Source organism: Anguilla rostrata, chromosome 14 (assembly GCF_018555375.3).
Source record: "Anguilla rostrata isolate EN2019 chromosome 14, ASM1855537v3, whole genome shotgun sequence".
Lineage (NCBI taxonomy): Eukaryota > Metazoa > Chordata > Actinopteri > Anguilliformes > Anguillidae > Anguilla > Anguilla rostrata.
Window position 1 is genome coordinate 4744529 of NC_057946.1, and position 22190 is coordinate 4766718.

At 47.6% G+C, this 22190-nt stretch overlaps 2 protein-coding genes across 2 annotated transcripts in view; one reads left to right on the forward strand and one right to left on the reverse strand.

The window, feature by feature from the left end:
• Window positions 1-265: 265 nt before the first annotated feature.
• slc31a2 (solute carrier family 31 member 2) lies at window positions 266-8343 on the forward strand. The gene is made up of 4 exons (XM_064307053.1): window positions 266-547; window positions 3522-3588; window positions 5096-5324; window positions 6920-8343. The coding sequence occupies exons 2-4, from the start codon at window positions 3522-3524 to the stop codon at window positions 7083-7085; spliced, it is 462 nt and encodes a 153-aa protein (XP_064163123.1). The 5' UTR covers window positions 266-547; the 3' UTR covers window positions 7086-8343.
• Window positions 8344-8711: 368 nt separating this feature from the next.
• niban2a (niban apoptosis regulator 2a) overlaps window positions 8712-22190 on the reverse strand; it is a 52699-nt gene continuing 39220 nt past the window's right edge. The window contains exons 7-14 of the mRNA XM_064307049.1: window positions 21277-21381; window positions 20753-20915; window positions 18963-19150; window positions 17546-17701; window positions 15423-15536; window positions 14220-14327; window positions 13693-13804; window positions 8712-12870 (exon numbers count right to left, since the gene is read on the reverse strand). Coding sequence (XP_064163119.1) covers window positions 12059-12870; window positions 13693-13804; window positions 14220-14327; window positions 15423-15536; window positions 17546-17701; window positions 18963-19150; window positions 20753-20915; window positions 21277-21381 — 1758 coding nt within the window. The 3' untranslated portion in view covers window positions 8712-12058. The remainder of the gene's footprint in view (window positions 12871-13692; window positions 13805-14219; window positions 14328-15422; window positions 15537-17545; window positions 17702-18962; window positions 19151-20752; window positions 20916-21276; window positions 21382-22190) is intronic.

Genomic DNA, 22190 nt, shown 5'->3' on the forward strand with positions numbered 1-22190 from the left:
CTGGTTCCCAGAGCGGAAAAAGGACCCACGAGCACTTCCGGTAGTTCTGTACCGACACAACACTCGGTAACAGGAGATCAGTCTGTTCAGTTCACTTCTGCGACAGAACTGTAGACTATTTGTGGTCTTTTATTTGCATATTACCAGCGTCTCTGAGAGAACGGTGGCGCTTTAGCAAAGGTCTTCCTCAATCGGGAATAAAAACGCTACCTTTGGACATGCCGTTTCGTCATTTCCGCTGAAGGTACCTAACCAATGAACATACAGTTCAGTGTGCCTGACCAAGACCCGTCCGTGGAGTGGCACTACAAGTTCCGTAGATCTCCGCGAACGCATCATGTGACAACGAGTCCGTAGCGCTGTCCCTCAAGGAGGATTTTAGGATAAGTTATATAATTAATAGCACGATGGATTTGGTGGTGTGCAGGGACTGCTGATTGGAGTACTCCTAAGCAAAAGTTTACCCGTAAATGTGTTTTGGTCTACAAAAGTGTGGATAAGGAGGGCAGAGGGCAGCTATTGCCAAATCTCCACGAACCTACGCAATGTAAGTTATTTTCTAATAGATTTACAGTAAGCTTCAGTCGTAGGCTATCGCAGTAGTAGGCTATGCCATCATAAGGAAAACAAATGCTGGTCTGAAATCAAAATAAATGGTTGACAGCCAGTGGGTTTTATGCTGTTGTGCTCAGCTTTGTTCGTTTTGGTCTACGCTGCTTACGAAAATAATCTAAAATGGGAATACCCTACTACAGATCGGCAGTAATGGAGCTGGAAATTGCAATGCACTGTAGTCTTCTAACTTTGAAACATACTGTATGCAATTTTACAAGAACACAGGATGCATTGTTGTGTACAATACGAGAAAGAATGCGCCAACAAGTAATATCGAGATGAGTTGTCATGCTTATGTACATTCGCATGAATTTGTTTTCTGCATAACTAGAACACTGGCTAACTAAAAGCACAGAAACATATGCTTCGTTTTGCCAATTTTATTCATTGGACTATGAATTCAAACATGAAGTGTAATGGAAACGTGTTCTCTCACAAGTAACTGAACAGCACGGAGTTATCCTGTATGTGTACTTTTACAACATTCAGTGATCAGTTCTTCCTCTTATTTTAACCAGGTTTGGAAAACTACCAATATTGTGTATTGTGTACTGCGCCGTGTACGTTTCATATGGGCAACGGAAACACAATGATTTTTTGAACGTGTTATTTAAAGTTAACATATGGGAACAATTTGAATGTTGCAAAACACCTATTCCAGACTGGGACATTGAAAATTGAAATATATTTTTTTATTATATTGCCGTTGAAACTGTGAATTGAGGAGAAAGAGTTAGGTTTTTCGGGAAGTATTCACCCCCTTGAATCACATTTTGCCTGTTACGCCTTAACATTTAAGGCATTGAAATATTTCCCCCTTTACCAGCACAAATTCAACACATTTGTGATGCGAAATATTTTTTTCAAAAATGAAACTTCCACTTCTCATATTCAAGAGGTGCCCCCCCCCACACACACACACGCACGCACACACACACTACCAATTTTCATTTATAAATGTATTCAGCCACATTTTGTACATAGATTTCTGGCAGCAATTGCAGCTCTGACTGAGGCTTGTCTGTCTGAGCTTTGCACTGTTTAGATTTTGGAACTGGTGCCCTTTCCTCCCTGTAAATCTGCTACGGATTTGCCTAGTTAGACAAGTGGAGGGAATTTTCCGGTCGTACCTCAGATTTACCGTACAATGGAATTTTAGACTGGACTTTGGCTGGGCCATTCCGGAATACCAGCCTCCTTGTTTTTTTAAGCGAGTCAGTTATCATTTTTGCCATATAGTTTTGGATCTTTGTCCTATTGGAGCATGAATCTTTGCCTGAAACGCAGACCGCCTTCAGACTGAAATGGCTGCCTTCTCCTCCTCAAGGATTTGCCCGTATTTGCGAGCTTGCCCTTGATGGGCAAGCTTACCAGTCCCTCCTCTCGAAAAGAAACCCCATCATGTCTGATGGGGGGGATGCCGTTACCCATGTGATGGTTTGCACCTAACATATTGCTTTGTCTCCTCAGACTAAAACATCTTCTTCTAAGAGCGTCTCAGGGCCTCTCACATAGTTTCTGGCAAACCCCAGGCATGTCTGTGTCTTTGGGTAATGCACAGTTCAGCTGGGCACAGGGCCAGTGAGGGTGTAGAGAGATTTCATTGTTGAGCTGGCTAACTAATCATGGCTTTGTCATTAAGGAGTCACATGCATACTGTATAATGGGTCCTTCATCAGGTTCCTGAGCAGCTGTGCTCCTGTCTTGGTGGAGATGTGTGCACAATGCCACCCCTTCAAAACAGAACTTTGGGCCCTAAATTAATCTCATTCCCCCGGTAATTGGGTGTTCTCACCACAACAGTCAAGTAGGTCTCACACAAAGACCTACTTGACTATCGCGTTGTGCGTGGAAACTTCTGGTTTGCTCTTTGCGTTTGGAGTTTAAGGTGAACAGTGCCTAACAACAAAGGGCCCTTTAGCCACACAATTAATAAATAGGCCTAAATAAATAAATTAATATGCGGATTTTCACTGTGCTTTGCCAGAGGTCAGTGGGGACACTTGCCCTTATTACGAAGAGATATGTACGGGAACCTGCTCGTATGAAGGTTAAATAAACATTCTTGCTGTGGTCAAAGTTTGGTCAGCAGTCAGCGCTGGTTGGTTAGACTGTATGGTTGTTACTGTGGCTCTGTGTGCCACTGTGCGGGGAAGGATTGCAGTGTAAAGGGAAATCTGGCGAAAAACACGGAAGGAAATGTTGCGTTACTATATTGCACGGCGTTGACCACAAAAACCCTCTCTGCATGTGCCTGTACGTGTACGTGCAGAGTGTGTGTGATAGTGGGTGTGTGATGAGCGTTTGTGTTGCCTGTGTGCCTGTGATTGAATGTGTGCGTGTGGCGTGTGTAAGATTGAGTGTGTGAACGTGTGTATACTTGTGTGGGTGACAGACTATTTCTGATCAGATGAGGTTTTTCTTGATTTTCTTTTGCGCTGTAAACCCGTTTGACTCCCACTGCCTGCTGAGAAACAGCCGTCACCCCCTCCTGCACCGGTGGGGGGGGAGGGGGTGTAGAGAGGGAAGGTTTTGGTATTTGCAGGGGGGGCAGAGAAGGGGCAGGCAGGTTGAACAGGGAGGGGGGGTCAGACAGGTAGATCCCGGACAAGCTAGACTCACACAACTGTCCATTCACCTGGGCAGGGGTGGAGTAAAGAACAGTTCACCATCTTGGGCGTATCTCCAACGCATTCCTGTCAGCCACCCGGGTGACATTCAGTGAACGAGGCTTGGATAATAGGGGCTAGGGTAAGGCGGAGGAGGGGAATGGGGGGAGGGGGGGGGCATTCAAACTGCTTTTCTCTCAAGGGAAAGTGCCGTGTCCAGTGGCAGGGGTGGTCTTTTTTGGTAGGCCTTGCTGTGTTGTGCCTTCTTCCACAGCTCTCTCTCTCTCTCTCTCTCAGATGCACTTTGAGGATTCAAGCAACGTGACGCTGCTGTTTCACTTCTGGGATGTGCACGGACCAGCAGGTACGCCCCCCCCCCACCCACCCACCACGCCCTCACTGAAGGGTAAAATGGCTGCGCTCCTTTTGAGAAGCGAGCCTGTAACCACTGGAGTTGCAAGTCCAGTCCCCCTGACCTTTTATCACACAGATGTCCATTTTCACACAGTCGGGCTGACTCATTTTTTCTGATTCGCTGTGGGGACAAAATGTCTTTCCGCATGGCTTAGCATTTTATTTATCGCAAGAGACAAGTTGGGCTTGCAGACAGTCTGAAATGTAAGAGGCTGGAGCAGTGTTTGAGGTCAGTTTGTCTCATCCACGGGCATGCAGTCAACTCCCTAGTTGCATGTTGGTTAATTGCATGCTTCATTTGATAGCACAGTGCTGGCCTAGTCCTTTCTCAGTCCCACTGGCTTTTCGTACGTCTGTAAAGTGCATCGCATGCATGACGTCAAGTACTTTCCATGTGATTATCCTGAGTCTACCTTCCTTGATTAGGTAAAATAATTAGGCGTAGTTATCACAAGCAGTCCTGTGCTCAAGCGGCCTCGTTTGACAGATTACACAGTCAGTGTGTAGGTTTTCTTACTGTCTGGGTACATGAGTCTCCTACTCTTTGTTTATGCAAAGACGGTGCTTAGAGTGAGGGGCTGTTACCTGGCAACAAATGCCGTACATTTTGTTACCACGGAGTGCAAAATCCACCCGCCTTGTTACAACATTACATATGAAGCACGTAACTGGTGAATAATGAACACATTCCACTTGTTATACTTAATATTTAAACTGCCAACTAGTCACCGGAAACAATATTGCAGTCAGTAGTTTAGATTGTTGAAACCTTGTTTTCAGTAGTTGGTTATTGTTGAAACATTGTTTTCTGTAGCTGTTATTGTTGAGACCTTATTGTTGTCAGCGGTTGCTATTGTTGAAACTCTATTGTTGTTCGCAGCTGAATTAAACGTTATTATAGACGGTTGTTATTATTTTAAAGCATTTTTGAAGTCAGTTGTTATTGAAACAATTTAGTCTGTAGTTGTTATTGTTAATAATATTGTAGTCAGTAACTATTATTGAAACATTGTTGCAGTCAGTAGTTGTTATTATTGAAACATTGTTGCAGTCAGTAGTTGTTATTATTGAAAGATTACTGTAGTCGGTAATTCTTATTATTGAGACATTATTGTAGTCAGTAGTTCCTATTTTTGAGACATTATTGTAGTCAGTCTCAATAGTGCAGTCCTGTTTGGAGCACCTTTTCCCTGTGGAGCACCTTGCAGTGTCTGACGTCTCAGAGATTAGGGCTGACCAGTCGGACTGGCCGACCAGGCCTGTTGTTCACGCAAAGCTACACAACGCTAAACAGCGTGGCCTCCGACCCTCCCCTGCTGGGAAAAGCAGGCTGTTCTGGGTTACATCACCAGACGCAGTTAGGGAGGGAAGAGCGACAGCCCACACTAGCCCAGACCGCGCTTTCTGTGACGTCGTCGGGCGGCGGGGGTCAAAGGTCACTGCCTCTCCCCCCGCAGGCATGGTGCTGTCCGTCTTCCTGGTCCTCCTGCTCACCGTGTTCTACGAGCTGCTGAAGGTGTGGAAGATCTGGCTGGGCGAGGGCCCCGTCTCGCCCCCTGCCCCGCCCCCTTCCTCCACGGAATCCCTGGGGAGCAGCACCGCCCTGGGGAGCGGCCCCCACCTGGAGAGCAGCCCGTCAGAGTCCTCCCTGACCCCCCCGGACCGGGACCCCACCCACAAAAAAAGGTACCGCAACTAGCCTTCAGCTTTCAGCCGGCAGGAATCTACGTCCTCTTTTTTTCAGAATGGAAATGGACAGGAGGGAGTGTAGTGTAGATCAGGGCCTTCCTGGTCCAGGAGAGCCACAGGAGCTACCATTTCCTGCTTTCACCTTAAAATGAACTATCTGCAGAATCTAGGTTAGGTGAGTTAGCTGTGCAATCAGCTGTTTTAACTGATCAATTACAGTAAGTGCTGAGTGACTGTGAAATCCAGCACACCCTGCAGCTCTGAGAAACTGGGTTTGGGTTTGCAGGTTCAAATCTCAGCTGATGCAATGCCATTGTAAACTTGGACAAGGAACTTGCTTCTGTAAAATGTCCAGCTGTAAGTGGCTCTGGATAAGGGTTTCTGCTAAACGGGTAGAGGAAATAACGTAGCAACGATCTTTTATTCAGTTCCAAGTTGGTGTATTCTCATGCGAGGGGAAAAAAACAGAAACACAACCCAAATAACAAATATTCAAAATGCCGTTAAATGCTGTTAAGTCTTAGCTGGTTGAAAGCCACTTTTTTGTTTGTATTTACTGAATGAAGGGAGGGTAAGCCTGTGCTTCTCAATCTGCAAATTTGTGTAAGCGGGCGGTCTGATTTGCATTCTGATAAAACAAATTATTTTCCTATTAATCATTAATGGCGTCTGTGCTGCCTGTCACATCAGCTTTTGTTTATTTGACCATTCCACACGTTATATCTTACGAGAACTCTTTGATTAAATACAGTTCAGAAATACTCAGGATTGAGTTTGGCAAGATATAATGTGCAGGAGCATAGTCTTTCTATCTGTTTACTCTTAGGCTATTTTTAAAAAAAACCTTTTCCAGGCATGCAAACCTTATCTTCTTTCATTCTACCACTGAAAGGAAAACAAAAGAACTTTATAAGTCAGCAAATCAGGCCATGCGGTTGGGCAAATTGGGCCATAGGTTGAGTATCACAGGCCTAAGCTATTGTGTCAGTACTGCATGCTGTAAATGATGTTATTCTTTGTATATTTCCTTCTTTAAATGCTGGATTTTCTTCTTTGGTTTCATCATTTAATTTAGTAATTCATTTAGAATTAGTTTTCATTTCTACGATCTATATAAAGACAGCCTGGAATCAAATGGGGGAAAACTCAGCCCTACAGTCTTTCAAAGTGTTGCATTACAACCTGAGAAATGCAGACAGACGTTTCCATTTTCAGTTAAATGAGGACTCCTCGTTTGTTCACTAACGCACGCTTAATAGAAGACTACCACTCATTCATGGCAAAGAGAATTTAGATTTTACAACCTTGTGATTTGATCTGCAGTAAGAGAATATAGTTTGTCACATGATTTAGACCTGTGTTTAGACCCTGCTCCAACACACCTGATTCAAATGAATGGATCATTGCCAGGCTTCTGCAGAGCTTGATGACGACCCATTCATTTGAATCGGGTGTGTTGGAGCAGGGAAACATCTAAAACATGCAGGGCAGTGGGTCCCCAGGACCAGGGTCGAGAAACACTGATTTAGACTGTCAAATGGTGTGGTCGTAACCATGGTGTCTCTCCCCCCTCCCCCCCCAACCCCCCACAGCTGGCTGATGCACATCCTGCAGACGTGCGTCCACGTCGTCCAGGTGACGCTAGGCTACCTGCTGATGCTGTGCGTCATGTCCTACAACGTCTGGATCTTCCTGGGGGTCATCGTGGGCTCCCTGATCGGCTACTTCCTGGCCTTCCCTCTGCTAGCAAAATACTGAGAGAGGATGATGAGGAGATGGAGAGAGAGAGAGATAGAGACACTCTTCGTTTCCCTAGATCGAGCCTTACTATAGCCTTCTCTCGTTTGTAAGCGCTGTCTTTCAACAAGGAGAGGGATACTGATGCACTCATCCTGTGACAGGCCTCGTTCGACCCGCCATTGGAAAATTCGCTGTGTTCAGCTGTGTTAGCCTGGGGCCTCAGGACACTAAGCACTCCACACAAAATGGATGGCAGGAGATTTAGACAAAGGCAGGACTTTGGAGAGCAAACAAATACGCGGGTGGCAGGCTCCCTGTTGGTCAAGCGAGAGCTTCCCGTCAACGCATTCAGTCCTGAACTGGAATGCCGGACTAAGCTGTGTAGATGTGCTTCAGAGTGTGTGTCGAGAGTGCAGTGTGCTGAACGGGGCTTTGCTTTTGAAAGCATAGATATGCTCGAGTGTGTTTTTCTTGTGTAGCGATTGTCACTCTTGCTAATGTAGGACCGGGCGCGACCTAGTTGAGGGGTGAGGTACTGTGCGATTTCATTGCTGAGCAAACCTTGTAATCATCCGTAATTGTTGTGCGGAGAGATGTGTATATGCGTGTGTCAACTCTACTTAGGGTTCCAACTACTTCAGGTTGAGAGATGTGAGAGAACTGAACACAATTGGACTTTATGTTCATTAACATACTGTAGATAGATATTGCTCTGAGTTGCCCAATTCATTGTGTGACCGTACTGATATGGTGTTATATATATTTTTTAATGGTTTCACCATTACCGGTTTATGACGGTATTTAAATGGAGGAAAATTATTTCTCTTTTCCTTATTCTACACATTAGAATCCGAGGGGCACACGCATGTGTTTAATTTTTTAATTAAACACCTGGTGGCACTTGGAATGCCGCCATGTCATGTGACCCAGAGACGCCCAGCTTCACCTGTGCCTTTTCAGCAAATTAAAAATTTCTCATTTTATATCTGTGTGTCCAATCCAGCACGTACCATAAAGTGTGCCGTTAAAAAAATGTTGAAAAAAAAGTGCCAAGTGATCAGGAAATTGCAGATCATGTGTCTTTCACATGACCTTTGACAGGTGACACTGATAACAGTGGATTATTGTTGCCCTGAGGTGTCCTACTTGAACTTTTCTGTATACTTTGTGCCTTTGTGTTTTTAAACAGTTGGTAGAGGGAGACGTTTGTTCTCTTGCAATGTAAATTACATCTCACGTTGGTTATTAATAAACTCTTTCACTACAAAATGGAAAACTTGGTTTAATATTTTGTGTCCTGTCATTAATGAAAGATGTGACCAGTTACCATTTACTACTTTGGAGAGCCAGGGACAACCTTAGTTCTTGTGAATATTTTCCAGACAAGAAGCAAGTGCTTCATTGGGCTAACTGACAATCGCATACCACTTCATGTAAATCATTGAGATTACTGTGACCAACTGGTTCTTTATTTGCATATTTAGTTAGATTGGGAGCGTATCCAAACACAGACCCATCACTACACCACCACACCTACAGCAACAACCATGTATGAAGGATGGACAAAATTATATGCCTTGGTAAATCAGCAGCTTAGTTCCTTGTCCTCATTAAATTTTATGTAAAAGTCCAACAGTCGTAGGAGATGATCACATGATTTATTTGCTCAGACAGTAAACCTAGAAACTTTCACATTTCATAAGACGCATGTCAAAACAAAACATCCACTTTCGCTACAGGTTTGTAAGTTTTAAAATGATGAGAGTCTGGTTGCGCTAGATGAAAAATGACTGAGTCACTTTGAATAAAGGTAAAGCCCATAGCTGCCCACTGCTTGGCCTGTTCATAAAGTGTCTTAACTCAACATGACAGTCTCAGAAATAAAAGCTTTGGTTATCGAAAGAAAAACAATATAAATTATCTGCAACTTCGCTACTGTTTTGGGGGGGGGGGGGGGCATGGTGCTACTGTATGTCAGGAAAATGCCTCAGCCTTAGTACAGGGGACGTATCAGTAATCTACCTATGGATAGTGTTAGATTTATTCTCAGCTTCCTTCCATTAGATTCTTATTTCAATCTGAAACGAAGCCAAAAGAAATACACTCCCAAGACTTATCTCTATTTTTACATTGTGCTGACAGTTTGAAGGTATTCTATGATAAAGGTTCCCACTCATGAACTCTAGAGCCAAGAGTAACACTACGTCAACCTTCGTCCAACTGTTCATCGGCACACACCTCCTATTCTCCAGCTCTGCAACCTCGCAACACCACCTCTGTGGTTCTCCACACCACCAGGGGGCGCCCAACTTCTCATTCCTCTACAGCTGCATCTGTGCCAGATCACCACTGACACTCAAAAGCCACTCAAATCTCACTCATGGTTATTCTGGGTTGTTGTATGATAGATTCAGACCCAGTGATGGTGTTTTGTCGGATATACAAAGCATTTAAGTCTGTATTGTGAAATACCATGTACATGTTTGCTGTATGCTATGCTTTTCGTACCCAGGTGAACACTCTTCCAGTGGGGTTTTAAGTGACATTCCTTCAGGAACCTGAGAGACTTGCGGTGTCAACGTTTGTCCACACAGGCAGGTAAACGACTGAGATATTAAATACCTGCAGTACCAGTAAAACACTGGTTGAGAAAAAACTCACACATATTCCTTTAGTGTTTTATTTATTTCATTGCCAGCTACTACTAAACTACCATATTGTCCACAACATAATGATGCAACACCAGAGTTGGTGATTAAATCTCCAAATAAAACATGGTGAAACAGATAAAATTAGATCTACAGAACCTGTATACCTAAATAAGGAAATCCAGCAAGAAAATTCTGTGTTAAAATGTGCTTAAATCACAAAAGGACCCCCCAGATTGTGCTAGTGTGATGATGTGGCTCTTAGGCTCACTGAAAAGGTATTACTCTGGTCTACAAAAGTTCATAAGCACAGCTCAACCGGAGAGAGAGCCAAGACCTCCAAAAACAAAACACCATAAACAATACGAATACCTGCAGCTCCAGAAGCAGGAGCTCGGGTTACCATCACAACCGTAACCCGGCAACCCCTCTGTTCCTCGTGGGACTCCCCGGCCAATGGCCACACGCCACTCAGAGGGGCGTGGCCTTGTACTCCATCAGCAATCGGGAAGCTCAGGGATAGGACGGGCAACAAAAAAAAAAAAAAAACATGTTGACACTGAGCCGCATAAGAGAGTCTGTGAAAAGTAAATTTGGCAGTCTAATCGCCAAAGTTGACACGGGTACCCCCCTTCAGAGTCCCTCGGCCTGCTGGGAAGGACGCGGAATTCTGTGCTGTTTCAGGCCTGCTCACAACGAGCAGTCCGGGAACCCGAATGCCCGCAAAATTTAACTACGACTACGGACAGCGAAAGACGCTACGACCTGATGCACTCTTCCTGTCTTCGTGCACACCTCCATACTCACAAAATATAACCATGAGGGGTCTCAAACACACAAACAGCAGCTTACAACTTAAATAACATTACGTCTTACGATAGATAGCGGATTGTATTCGTCACACTGCAGTACAACACACCAGAAAGCTCATCAATGGCACACACTGGTCCTTTCAGCGAGTAGCTAGTATCGATAAAACCAGGTAGCAAGTTAGAAATTGCAATAATAATAATAACAATAATAATAATATAGAATATATATATGTGCATGTACAAAATCCGCACTGAAACTTTCTTTCCGAGTCAGACCTCTGCTTCATAACTGTACATGACGTCAATGTTTCCAAACTGAAATGCAGAAAAAAAAATCCAATAAATATTACATCATTTACGACTAAACACATTTTTTCAGTTTGCAATTCCACTGAGCGAGGCGTTTCTGACTGGGCTATTCTCCTAGAATATCAACAGTTTGCAAGCTGGTATATTTAAGACCACGGCGAATGTGTTTACTTGCAGGCTTGTGGGGCCGAGAACATTGCGTAATGTTATGTCATCAGGCGTTCTCTTTGCCAGCCATTACAGAACATAACACCCGACTCACTGCAGTGCAGGACTGCACAACAAGGGCCGATCCGTTTCAGGATTTCGCGCCAACTTCAGCTCTTAATTATTTAATTAGCCCAGTCATATCTTGATCTGAAATTTGTACAGGCACCAGCTACAGCCGCAGACTGCAAGTGTGTCCTAGAGATTTCACTGTGCTCAAGTACAGGAGTGAACCAGCGTAAGTTTATAGAGCTGTCAGAGAACTCAAAACTGAGGTGACTGGTTGGAACAAAAACCAGCAAGTGGACCGGCCCTCCAGGACCGGAGTTGTGCACCCCTGCTGTAGTGGCTGTTTTCTGACCAAACTGAACGCTGCACCCAACCGAGCCCACTCAGGAAGCGTCGCCTCTCTTCCAAAGGATGTTGAAGGACCAGTCTGTGGCCATCCGAATTTTGTAGCGCCGCTCACCAGGTTCCGCAGGTACGCCAGACTCCCGCTTATTTATGCGTTCGGTTCAACCGCAGCGACCGCGCCAGGAAATGAAGGTGTCGTGACGCTTCAGGATTTCATCTGCAAATCCCCGATGCCTTTAGCATACTGATTTGTGCCGACGGGGGAAGCAATGGATCTTTACTCTAGAATTAGCCCTTAAAATGAGGGCATCAGGCTGGAACCCGTCTGAGTTATGGTCTCACATAATGCAGGACATGGAATATAAATGGGATAGGCGCGATCATGTTCACAATTTAAAAGCTTAATTTTGCAGTTGGCTAAAACTAGGCAAAGCCTTTTAAACTTTTGGCAAATAAGATTCTGGGTAATACGGGTTACACAGAAAAGTAAGACAGTAAATTACATACTTGGTCACCACCGACTTTCATTAAAAAAAAATAATAATAATAATGAGCGATGCAGATTTTTTTTTTAAATGGTCTAATTAGCATTTTTGTGTTTCCATAAAATAAAGTTTTGACCTGGGTTTTCAGTCTTAATTTCACCCATGTGAACACCCGCTCAAATGGTAAACACAATGTCTGGCTCCAGTTCGGTCACTTTCCCAGAACGCTTCTCTCCCGTTTCAGCATCTCCCTGCTCCAGTGTCACAACCACCCTCTCTGGGTCGGCAACGGTGCATCCTGCCTGCTTCAGGGCCTCTGTGATTGGCTGAGCTTCCTCCTCATCCGTGGCCTCATTGGTCAGGGACTGGAAGCCGCTGTCGTCGGGGTGGCAGGTGGACCCTGCTTCGCTGGGGCTGGCTGCCGCTGGGAGCACCCCATTGGCCAGGGGGGTGGAGTCCACCTGAGAGGCGGGGACAGTCACCTCCACTTTGGGGTTGATGAGGTCACGGATCTGGCTCAAACCGCCTGGAGAGGGGGGCGCGTCTGCGTTTGGAATCTCGATCACGCCGCGTGGAGAGGTGGGCGCGGCTGCATTCAGGATCTCCATCACGCTGCGCGGGGCGCCGGGCGTGTCTGCGCTTCGGATCTCGATCGCGCTGCGCGGAGAGGTGGGCGTGTCCACGCTGGGGCTCGGGCTGTGCTCCTCCCCCTCCCGCTCCCCCTCCCCCTCCTCGGGGATCCTCTCCACTCCTGGGATGTCCAGGCAGGACTCGTGCAGCAGGCCGGGCTGCTCGTCCAGCAGGACCATGGACACCACCTGCCTGCGCCTCTTCGCGGTCCCGCCCCCCGCCTCCTCGCCCCCGTACTGCCCCGCCCAGTCCACGGCGGGCTCCTCCGCCAGCTGGTGCAGGTTAAGGTCGCTGCCCTTCAGCACCATGCTGTCCCGGAAAAGGTTATGCCTCCTCATGACGGCTGCTTCCTTCACAGCTGCAGACAGAGGAAAGATAGAGCAGAGGGCGGGGTCAACATAGGTCACAGAGCAGAGGGCGGGGTTAACATAGGTCATATAGGGAAGAGGCGGGTTAACATGGGAGTCACGAGCAGAGGTGGTCAACATAGGTCATAGGGAAGAGGCGGGGTCAACATAGGTCACAGAGCAGAGGTGGTCAACATAGGTCTATGGGAAGAGGGGGTTGCCATAGGTCACAAGCAGAGGCGGGGTTAACATAGGTCACAGAGCAGAGGCGGGTCAACATAGGTCACAGAGCAGAGGGTGGGGTCAACATAGGTCATATAGGGAAGAGGGCGGGGTTAACATAGGTCACAGAGCAGAGGGCGGGGTCAACATAGGTCACAGAGCAGAGGGCGGGGTTAACATAGGTCACATACAGAAGAGGGCGGGGATAACATAGGTCACACAGAGCAGGGGTCGGGGTTAATATAGGTCACACACAGCAGGGGGGACCAAATATAGGGCAAATAGAAATACAGTTCCCAGTCACAACAACACCGTCAGGTGGCACACTGAATCTCTACCCATTTTATATGTGTACACACACATTGCTGTGGAACAGGGGTCTCCAAATCTGGTCCTGGAGAGCCACAGGTTATGCAGATTTTCACTGATTTGTTTTCAAATGAAGCAAATGACTACACAGCTAACTCACCTCGACTGGTTTCTTGGGTGTAAATGAATATAGGTAATTTTACAGGTCCAAATGAAGATAAAAAGCAGCAGACCCTACAGCTCTCCAGCTGGCCGTCCCTGCTGTAGCAGAGAATGCGTTAAGCGTCCTGCGCCCCACTCACCCATGGTGATGTCCTTCATTACAGACTGCAGCACCACCTCCTCAAACACATTCTCCACCAGGATGAACCGAGAGAAGTCCTCAAAGATCAGCTCCTGGAAGCGCGGCAGATCCTGCAAGGGAGGAAGTGATGTCAGAGAGGGGGGCGTGGCTGCAAACCCAATAACATATGGTGGGTGGGGCCGGGACAGGGAGGCGGAGACTGGTGCAGAGAGGGTTTGACATCACCACCTCGACTGCTGTGCTCTAAGGCCATAGGGCCAGGGATTTGTCAATTTTCCAAAAATCCAGCGAGGATGCTGGGTGTTCAAAATCTGGAGAGGAGGAAGAGGAAGGACAACGCTCCTTCAGCACCTCGACTATTGCGCTTTAGGGGTCCAAGGCCAGGTTTTCTTGGAAGTTCTGGGAGGATGTGCGTTTGACCATGAGATTTGACCGGTGGGAGGTGCTGAAATCGGGTTCAGATGATGGGGGGGGGGGCAGAAATGAGAGATGAAAAGGAGAGGTTTGAGTGGCAGGACGGCTCACCCCCGCGCAGGACGGAGACAGCTGCTTCAGCAGGTAGGGGATGAGGATCTGCAGCAGGGCCTCTCTGAAGAACTTCTTCCGCACCGTGCTGCTGTCGTAGTCAAACTTCTGCAAGGGGGGGGCAAGAAGCACAAAGGGTTGGAGGAGGGAATCATGGGAAACCCATGCGTCGTCGGTCAAATTTTACAAACAAATAATAGATGCTGATGTATGGGAAAAAAAGACTCAAACTGTCCCAGTATCTGAGAAAATGTAATTTTATTTTTAGTGTATTTTTGAGATATTGTGTCCTTCTTGCAGTCACTGTCAACTGTGAGAGTATAAATGCTTTTAAATGAATTGCTACATTAATATTCCTCTCTGGGACATTGAAGTTTTTTATCAGAGCCGTGAAATTTTCTGTCTCAGCAGTATCACCCCCCCCCCCCCCCACACACACACTTTCCTGTGTCAGACCAAAAATTCTAATGAGCCACCAGATACTCAGCTCTATATTCTTAACATTTAATGTTCTGTCTCCCTGCTGTTCATGCCCAAACAGGCCAATTCGCTGCCTCTTATGAATATTCATGAAGAGGCGTACCCATGTACAATGCTGTGGCACTGGACGTTTCCACACTGTTAGGGAACTATACCCGTGGATGCTCCTGCCACCAACCACAACCCGTTCTCATTAGGAAGTCTACAGGATGGAAGGAACACAGGAGCTGACTGGTTCTGGTTAGCAGTCAGTCTAATCATTGGTAGTCTGACTCACAGGATATAGACTGTGGGTATAAGCCCTGCCATTGGCCGACTATTTCAGCCGGAATTCTCCTCCCCTTCCGCTATCTGCGTGTTACCATTTTTGCAAGGGCACCGTCACTGCATCCTGGTTCTTAGCGCCGCCCAAGACGATTGTGATTGGTTTAAAGAAATACAAACAAGCCAGAGCGCTTTTTTCCCCCCTATACCGGAATGATAATGGGTTCGAACCAGACCTTTCTCCAGCGCTGGCACAGCTGAAAGGAAGTGTGGAGATAGGTCTGGCTATGCAAGACTAAATCAGTGGTAAGACTTTGATACATTTTATGTATGAAAGGTGCTATATAAATACAGATTATTATATTATTATTATAAGGAAGCAGGAAGCTGGAAACAGGAAGCAGGAAGCAGCCTGCTTCCTGTTTCCAGCTTCCTGCTTCCTGTTTCCTGCTCCCTCACCTTAACGACCCTGTCCTGGCAGCGCTGAATGGCCTTGCACATGTGCTCCTCCCCCGCGCTCTCCAGGTTCTGGTGCAGGAGCTGCTCGAAGGTGTACACCGCGTTGTCCATTTGCTGCAGGGCCCAAAGGCCGGTCACCAGCCGGGCCAGGGGAAGTGCAAGGAGTGGCCGGAGACAAACAGAAGAAAAAGTTCTTTAGTTCTTTATTTATTTTCACACAATTTAAAATCAACAAAGGAAAAGAAACTAGAACGCAGAAAATCGTGCAGGTAGTGACAAGAAACCCTAAGGGGCTTAAACTCTAAGAAAGAACTCTGTGATTGTTCCGGTACGTTCTACAAGGATCCACCTCACCTCAGGTCATGTGGTTCTTAGTGCTAGCCCAGGGGTCTTGCAACGCTAGCCGCGGGGAGTGCAGTGCTTTGCTGTTATTTACGATTTGATTGATTCGTCTAGAGCCACTGATTACACAGTTAACTAACCTCACCTGATTTATTGGGTATGAAGTAGCTGCTGATTTTAAGGTTAAAATAAAAACCAAAAGATTATGTGGCTCTCTAGCACCATGGTGACAGACATCTGCGCTGGTCTGCAGTTACATTGTACTGGAAGTTGTGTGCAGTACTACACCTGACCTCAAGAGGGTACTACTACCTCAGTTGAATTTATTAATCTTTTTTTGCGGGGGGCACCATGTTAAGTAGTGGTAAAAGAAGTCAGCATTTGCCAGTCATTCATTTAAAGTGAAAGTTGAGAGGAGAGCTTCAGGTAGTTTCCACAGGTTTTATTAATGGAATTTTTGTGAAATTGTAAATATGTTCCTGTTCATGCTAAATAGGATAGCAGAACAGAATGTCTTTCTGGAGTGCCTCCAAGCCGGAAAGTCACAATCGACCACAGAACCGCTGACCTCATACACATATCTGTTCGGAACCACAGACTGCCCAGAGGGCACCAGTCACATGACCAGGAGAAGAGTCTCAACTGCCGTACTGTTTATTTTTGCCTGCCTTTTATGCCACACAAAATGGAGGAACCACAACAAAGCCCAGGGACAGGCCTCCATATCCTCTTGCACAGAGCGGGGGTTGAGCAGAAGCCGTTTTTAAACCGAGCTGAGTGAAGTATATATATATAACATTAAAAAAAAATATCTTTATTTAACCTGGTAGGTCAACTGAACATCCAGTTCTCTTTTGTAGTGAGGACCCGAGGAATCAAAGTGGGCAGAACTGCAACTAATTTTAAAGCAATCGGTTTGTAGGGGGTGATTAGGTGGCCAAATGTAGAGAGACAGTTTTAGGAGAATTTCACCAGAACATTGGGTTTAACACCCTTACTGTAGGTCACTAAAGTGCCATTGCATCTTTATTGACCAGAGTGATCAGGATCTTGGTTCAATGCCCCATCAGAAGAACAGCACCTTCTACAGCACAGATGCCCCATCGTTGATTTTCTATTTGGTCAAGAGGGAAGAGTGCCACCTACAGGCACACAAACACCTCTGCAAGCAACAACTTAGTTTTCCAAGGAGGTCTCCAATCCATGAACTAACATAGTCCCCACCTGCTTAGCTTCAGCACTTTGTCATGAGAAGAGTACAGAGTGGTATGAATGCCAGTAAATAAGGGTTTTCAGTTTTGAAAATTGATGCCAATTAGGAGTCACCAGTTGCCCCAGTCTTGTGTAGAATGTGTGGAGGTCAATTCCATCTGTAGGTAAATTTACCTACTAATTAATTGAATTACTTCAATTGACCGAACTGAAACAGAACTCACCCTGACCCTGCTAGGTGTATTATATCAATACATCTATGTTGACTGTGAAGGGCTTAAAAATGGACTTCTGTGTGAAAGGAATGATTAGAGCGGTAGCACAGTGGTAAGCTAACTGAACAGTCGAGTCCGTGAGCACTGCGTTGTCTTGGCAGTACTATCGAATGCTAGTATATATCAGCTCATAATGGATCAATGTAATAGCTATATTGTTGTCTGGATAAGAGCGCCAATGCCTGTAATGTAATGTAATGGTTAAGCAAATCCGAATCTGATCTGGGTTGTTTACAGAGACAGATGGACAGACAGCAGCAGGAGGGCCGGCGGTCAGCACACACACACACACACCCCCCTCATGAGGATCTGCGCCCTCTGGATGAAGACGGAGGGGCTGGACACGTCGAAGCGCTCCTGGAGGCCCTCCAGCTGCATCTTCTCCACCTCCTGATAGCAGCTCTGCATCTTCACCGGGTGGAACGCCAGCATGGAGATCTTCTCCATGTGCTGGCGATGGAGGGAGAGAGAGAAAGAGAGAAAGAGAAAGAGGGGAGGGAGAGAGGAAGAGAGGGGAGACAGAGGGAGGGAAAGAGGGATGGGAGAGAGCGTGAGATAGATTACATATGATATGATGTGTGTGTGTGTGTGTGTGTGTGTGTATGTTGGATTATGAGAGGCAAGCAAACTGTCTGTCCCACTCAGAGAGAGAGAGTACATCAGGTGCCAAGTGAAAAAAAACTCTGGACAAACTACATCACACATGAGGAGAGACACAAGGTATGTCAAGCAGAGAGAGAGAGGGACACTATGTCAGATACTGTAACAAAGTGTATTAGGGACTCATAAACAAAATATATCATGACACTAATAAAGACACCACATTGAAACCTGACAGACAGTCCAGACTCCAGAGGACATCAAACACAGAGAGGAAGACTCACATCGTACACTGATAGAGACAAACTACCCCAGGGCACTGGGACAGAGAGAACCACTGTGTGCCAACACAGAGACAAACCTGGGACAGAGAGAACACAGAGACGAACCCCATCAGATCCTGGGGGCGAGAGCTCAGCCTGGTCAGAGACTCAGGCTGGAGGCTGTTTCTCTGTGTGCAATGCACTGCTAGAGTTTCCTGAATCCCTGCTTCAAAGCTAGCCTTCCAAGGCCCAGCAATTCAGACGTGTGGTCACAAGGTGTTGCTGAAGACCTAAGACACGGATCTCAATCGACCTTGAGGCCATTAGCACTGCTGGTTTTCTTTTCCACCTGGAAGTTAACAGACTGATTTATGTCACTGATTGGCCAGAGCTTCTACTCACCTGGTGCCCCAAGCCCAATTTAGACTCTGATTAGAGGGGAGGAACGAAAAGCAGCAGTATGGCTGCCCTTGGGCCGGGCTAGACAATGGTGACAAGCCCTCCACCTCTCTCCTCACTTTCCCCACCCCACAGCTCACCTCTGACCTCCCTCCTGCCTCCTCACTATCCCCTCTAGCCCCAGCCCCTCCTACCTCTCACTCTGTTCCACCCCCACCTTCACCTCTCACCCTCTCTGCCCGCCCCCTCCTCACCCCCACCCTCGCTTGCCCCACCCCACCTCACCTCTCACGCTCTCCTGCCCTGCCCCCTCCTCACCTATCACCCTCTCTAGCCCCAGCCCCTCCTCACCTCTCACCTCACTTGCCCCACCCCCACCTCACCTCTCACCCTCTCCTGCCCTGCCCCCTCCTCACCTCTCACCCTCTCCTGCCCCGCCCCCTCCTCACCTCGCCCAGCCTGTCCTTGTTCCCCTCGTTGAGGATGTTTTTGTTCATCTCCACCAGCTCCAGGGAGAAGACGTCCCGCACCTCGGAGAACCCGCCGCTGGTGGGCGCCATCAGCGCCTCCAGGATGGAGCTGATGTACGGTCGGACGCTCACCTTCAGCACCTGCTCCACCTTGGGCTGGACCACACCTGCAGAGCGGTGGGGGGGGGGGGGATACCATCAGCTACAGCAGAGGTCCTCAATCTTATCCAGAAATGCCATGTGTGGGTGCAGGCTTGTTCAGCCAGCAGTGACCACCTGATTCTACTAATCAAAGGTCCTTAGCAAAACCCTCTAGTGGTTGATCAGTAGAATCAGGTGTGTACTGCTCAGTGGAACAAGCCTGCACCACAGGCTTTCTGGATAGATTTAGACCCCTGAGGTACAGTGTGAGCGAGTGCTCACTAGTGACACCTGCTGGTGACTACGGTGTGCCTCCTGGGCAAGGACACCAGACTGCAGTGAAAATACGCGGGTGTTCTGGCTGCAAGTTTCGGTTGATACTTGGCTTTCCACACCTTGGTTAAAAAAATACCATAGCCACCCAGGTGAAAGCCCATTTCCTCTATCCTCTGCCTTAGCCACTAAAAACTATGTTACATTTACATTCACATTACAGTCATTTTGCAGACACTTTTATCCGCGTCTCCGCTACATATCCATGTCCGGAGCAAGGTTTTATTTAGCCTTTACTGTAACTGAGATTCCCTGTAGGGAAATCCAACCCCCATCAACCGTATACAATCAGGGCCGTGCCTACACACGTTGCTCCCCACCCCTCCCGCCACCCAACACAACACATTTCTGGGCGTGAGGACAATGCGGTGTTTACTCCTCTGCGGCAACGTCGAAATTCCCCCTCCGGTGTCATCTGAGGAATGTGGCTCGGCCACATTAGTGACATGCTATGAAAACAATATAAAAAAGCAGAGGAGTGTGGAAAAAACTCTATGTACACTACTTGGCCAAAAGTATGTGAACACCCTGACATCCAACGTCTCATTCATATAGTTAATTTGGTAGGGACAATGCAAGTTAACATAGTACCACTTCAACTCGTTACAAACAAGTTGATGTAACTGATGTACCGCATACAGAGATTATAGCTATTGCTAGTTTCCAACATCATGGGCATTAATGTGGAGTTGGTCCACCCTTTGCTGCCATAACAACCTCCACTCTTCTGGGAAGGCTTTATACTAGATGTTGGGAGCATTGCTGCAGGGATTTGCTCCCATTCAGCCAGAAGAGCATTAGTGAGGTCGGGCACTGATTGAGAGATTAGGCCTTGCTTGCAGTTAGCTTCCCAACTGATCCCAAAGGTGTTGGATGGGTTCGAGGTCAGGGCTCCGTCCAGGCCATTCACGTTCTTCCACGGCAATCTCAACAAAACCATTTCTATATGGACCTCGCTGTGCACCCGGGGGCATTGTCATGCTGAAACATAAAAGGGCCTTCCCCAAACTCTTGGGGAAGTGCAGAACCACCTAGAATGTGATTTTATGCTGTAGCATTAAGATTTGCCCTCACTGGAACTAAGGGGCATAGCCCAAACAATGAAAAACAGCCCCAGACCAAGGGGTGTCCAGATACCTTTAGTCATATAGCATATCATGAGCCATTTGGCCACCACTGCAAATACAGAGGGGAAGGGTCAGCTCTCCTGATCAAGGCATGCGATTGGTTAGTCAGGCAGGTGGAAGTAAGGATGGAGAGAGGAGCCATGATGGGGGGGGGGGGGGCGGCCTTACTGCGGATCTTCCCGGCGACGTGCTCCCTGGAGGTGATGATCTGGTCCATGTCGGTGCGCAGGGCGGCCTCCAGAGGGGGGCGCCGCGACTCGCAGATCTGCACAGTGGCCTCGTACTGCGCCCGCGTCTGGCCCAGCACCAGCGAGTACACTGCGTCCGAGATCTGGGGGGGGGGGGGGGGGGGGGGGGCGTGGCTTCAGTGAGGCGACCAACAGGAGGTGCCGCAGTCATTGTGACTGGATGTGCAGCAACCCCCATACATTCTGAATGCTTTGAAGGTCTCCATGTTGAACTGAAAAGCTGTTACACAGAGCTTCATGTCTGAGCATACAGGTTACAACCGGACTCAATGAGGCCTGGAGCCTCTGCTGGAGAGACCCTCTCAATTTATAAACACACACACACACACACACACACACACGCACACATACAGACACACACACACACACACACACAAACACACACATTCACCTGGCATCTTAAATGGACAAACAACATCTGAGACGGTAAACAAATGAACTGACCAGCATCCAGGACCTCTGTCTCTGCTGCAGTTTGCCCTTCAGACGAGGGCCAATCTGGTCCCTCAGCTCCGGGTGGAGGCTCTCCATCACCAGGTTAGCCAGGATCTGAGGGGACATGGGGACACAGGGGGCGGAGTTACAGACATGACATCAGAGTGAGAGCGTACAAGGGATTGTGACATCACAGAGGACACACAGGGGGGCACTCACAGGCATGTATGCATATGTAACCCCACACACATACCAACAGACACCATCCGGTTTGCATTCATGCGCCCGTGTTTGTGTGGGTCCCTGTGTGTGACGTCCTATGCACAAATCCTTCTGAATCATAACTTCAGCTGCTGTGCCTGTACGTGTGCAGTCACACACACATGTATGCTCGTGTGGACCCTGTACAGTATGTGTAAGAGTGTGTGTGAGCATGTGCGCGTCGGTACTGTGTGTGGAGAGTACATTGTGCTCGCTGTGAGAGACATCAGAGACCGGTGAAAGGTCCCAGTGTTTGGCTCGGCAGCCCGTCTCCGCGGTAACCGCGCCTGTCACTCGAGGGCCCGTAGACCTCCGGCGCCCACATCACAGGGCACACGCGACGCTGAGCGCCACTCAGCCAGGCCCCCGTTTAAAACGCCACACAAATAGAGCCGTCGCCAAAGAGCCCATCACAACGTGTCATCGGTCACATGGGCGTCTCTGAATGCTCAGGTGCTCAGGATGTCTGTGAATGCTCAGGTGCTCAGGGTGTCTGTAAATGCCCAGGTGCTCAGGGTGTCTGTGAATGCTCAGGTGCTCTGGGTGACTGTGAATGCCCAGGTGCTCAGGGTATCTGTGAATGCTCAGGTGCTCAGGGTGTCTGTGAATGGCCAGGTGCTCAGGGTGTCTGTGAATGCTCAGGTGCTCAGGATGTCTGTGAA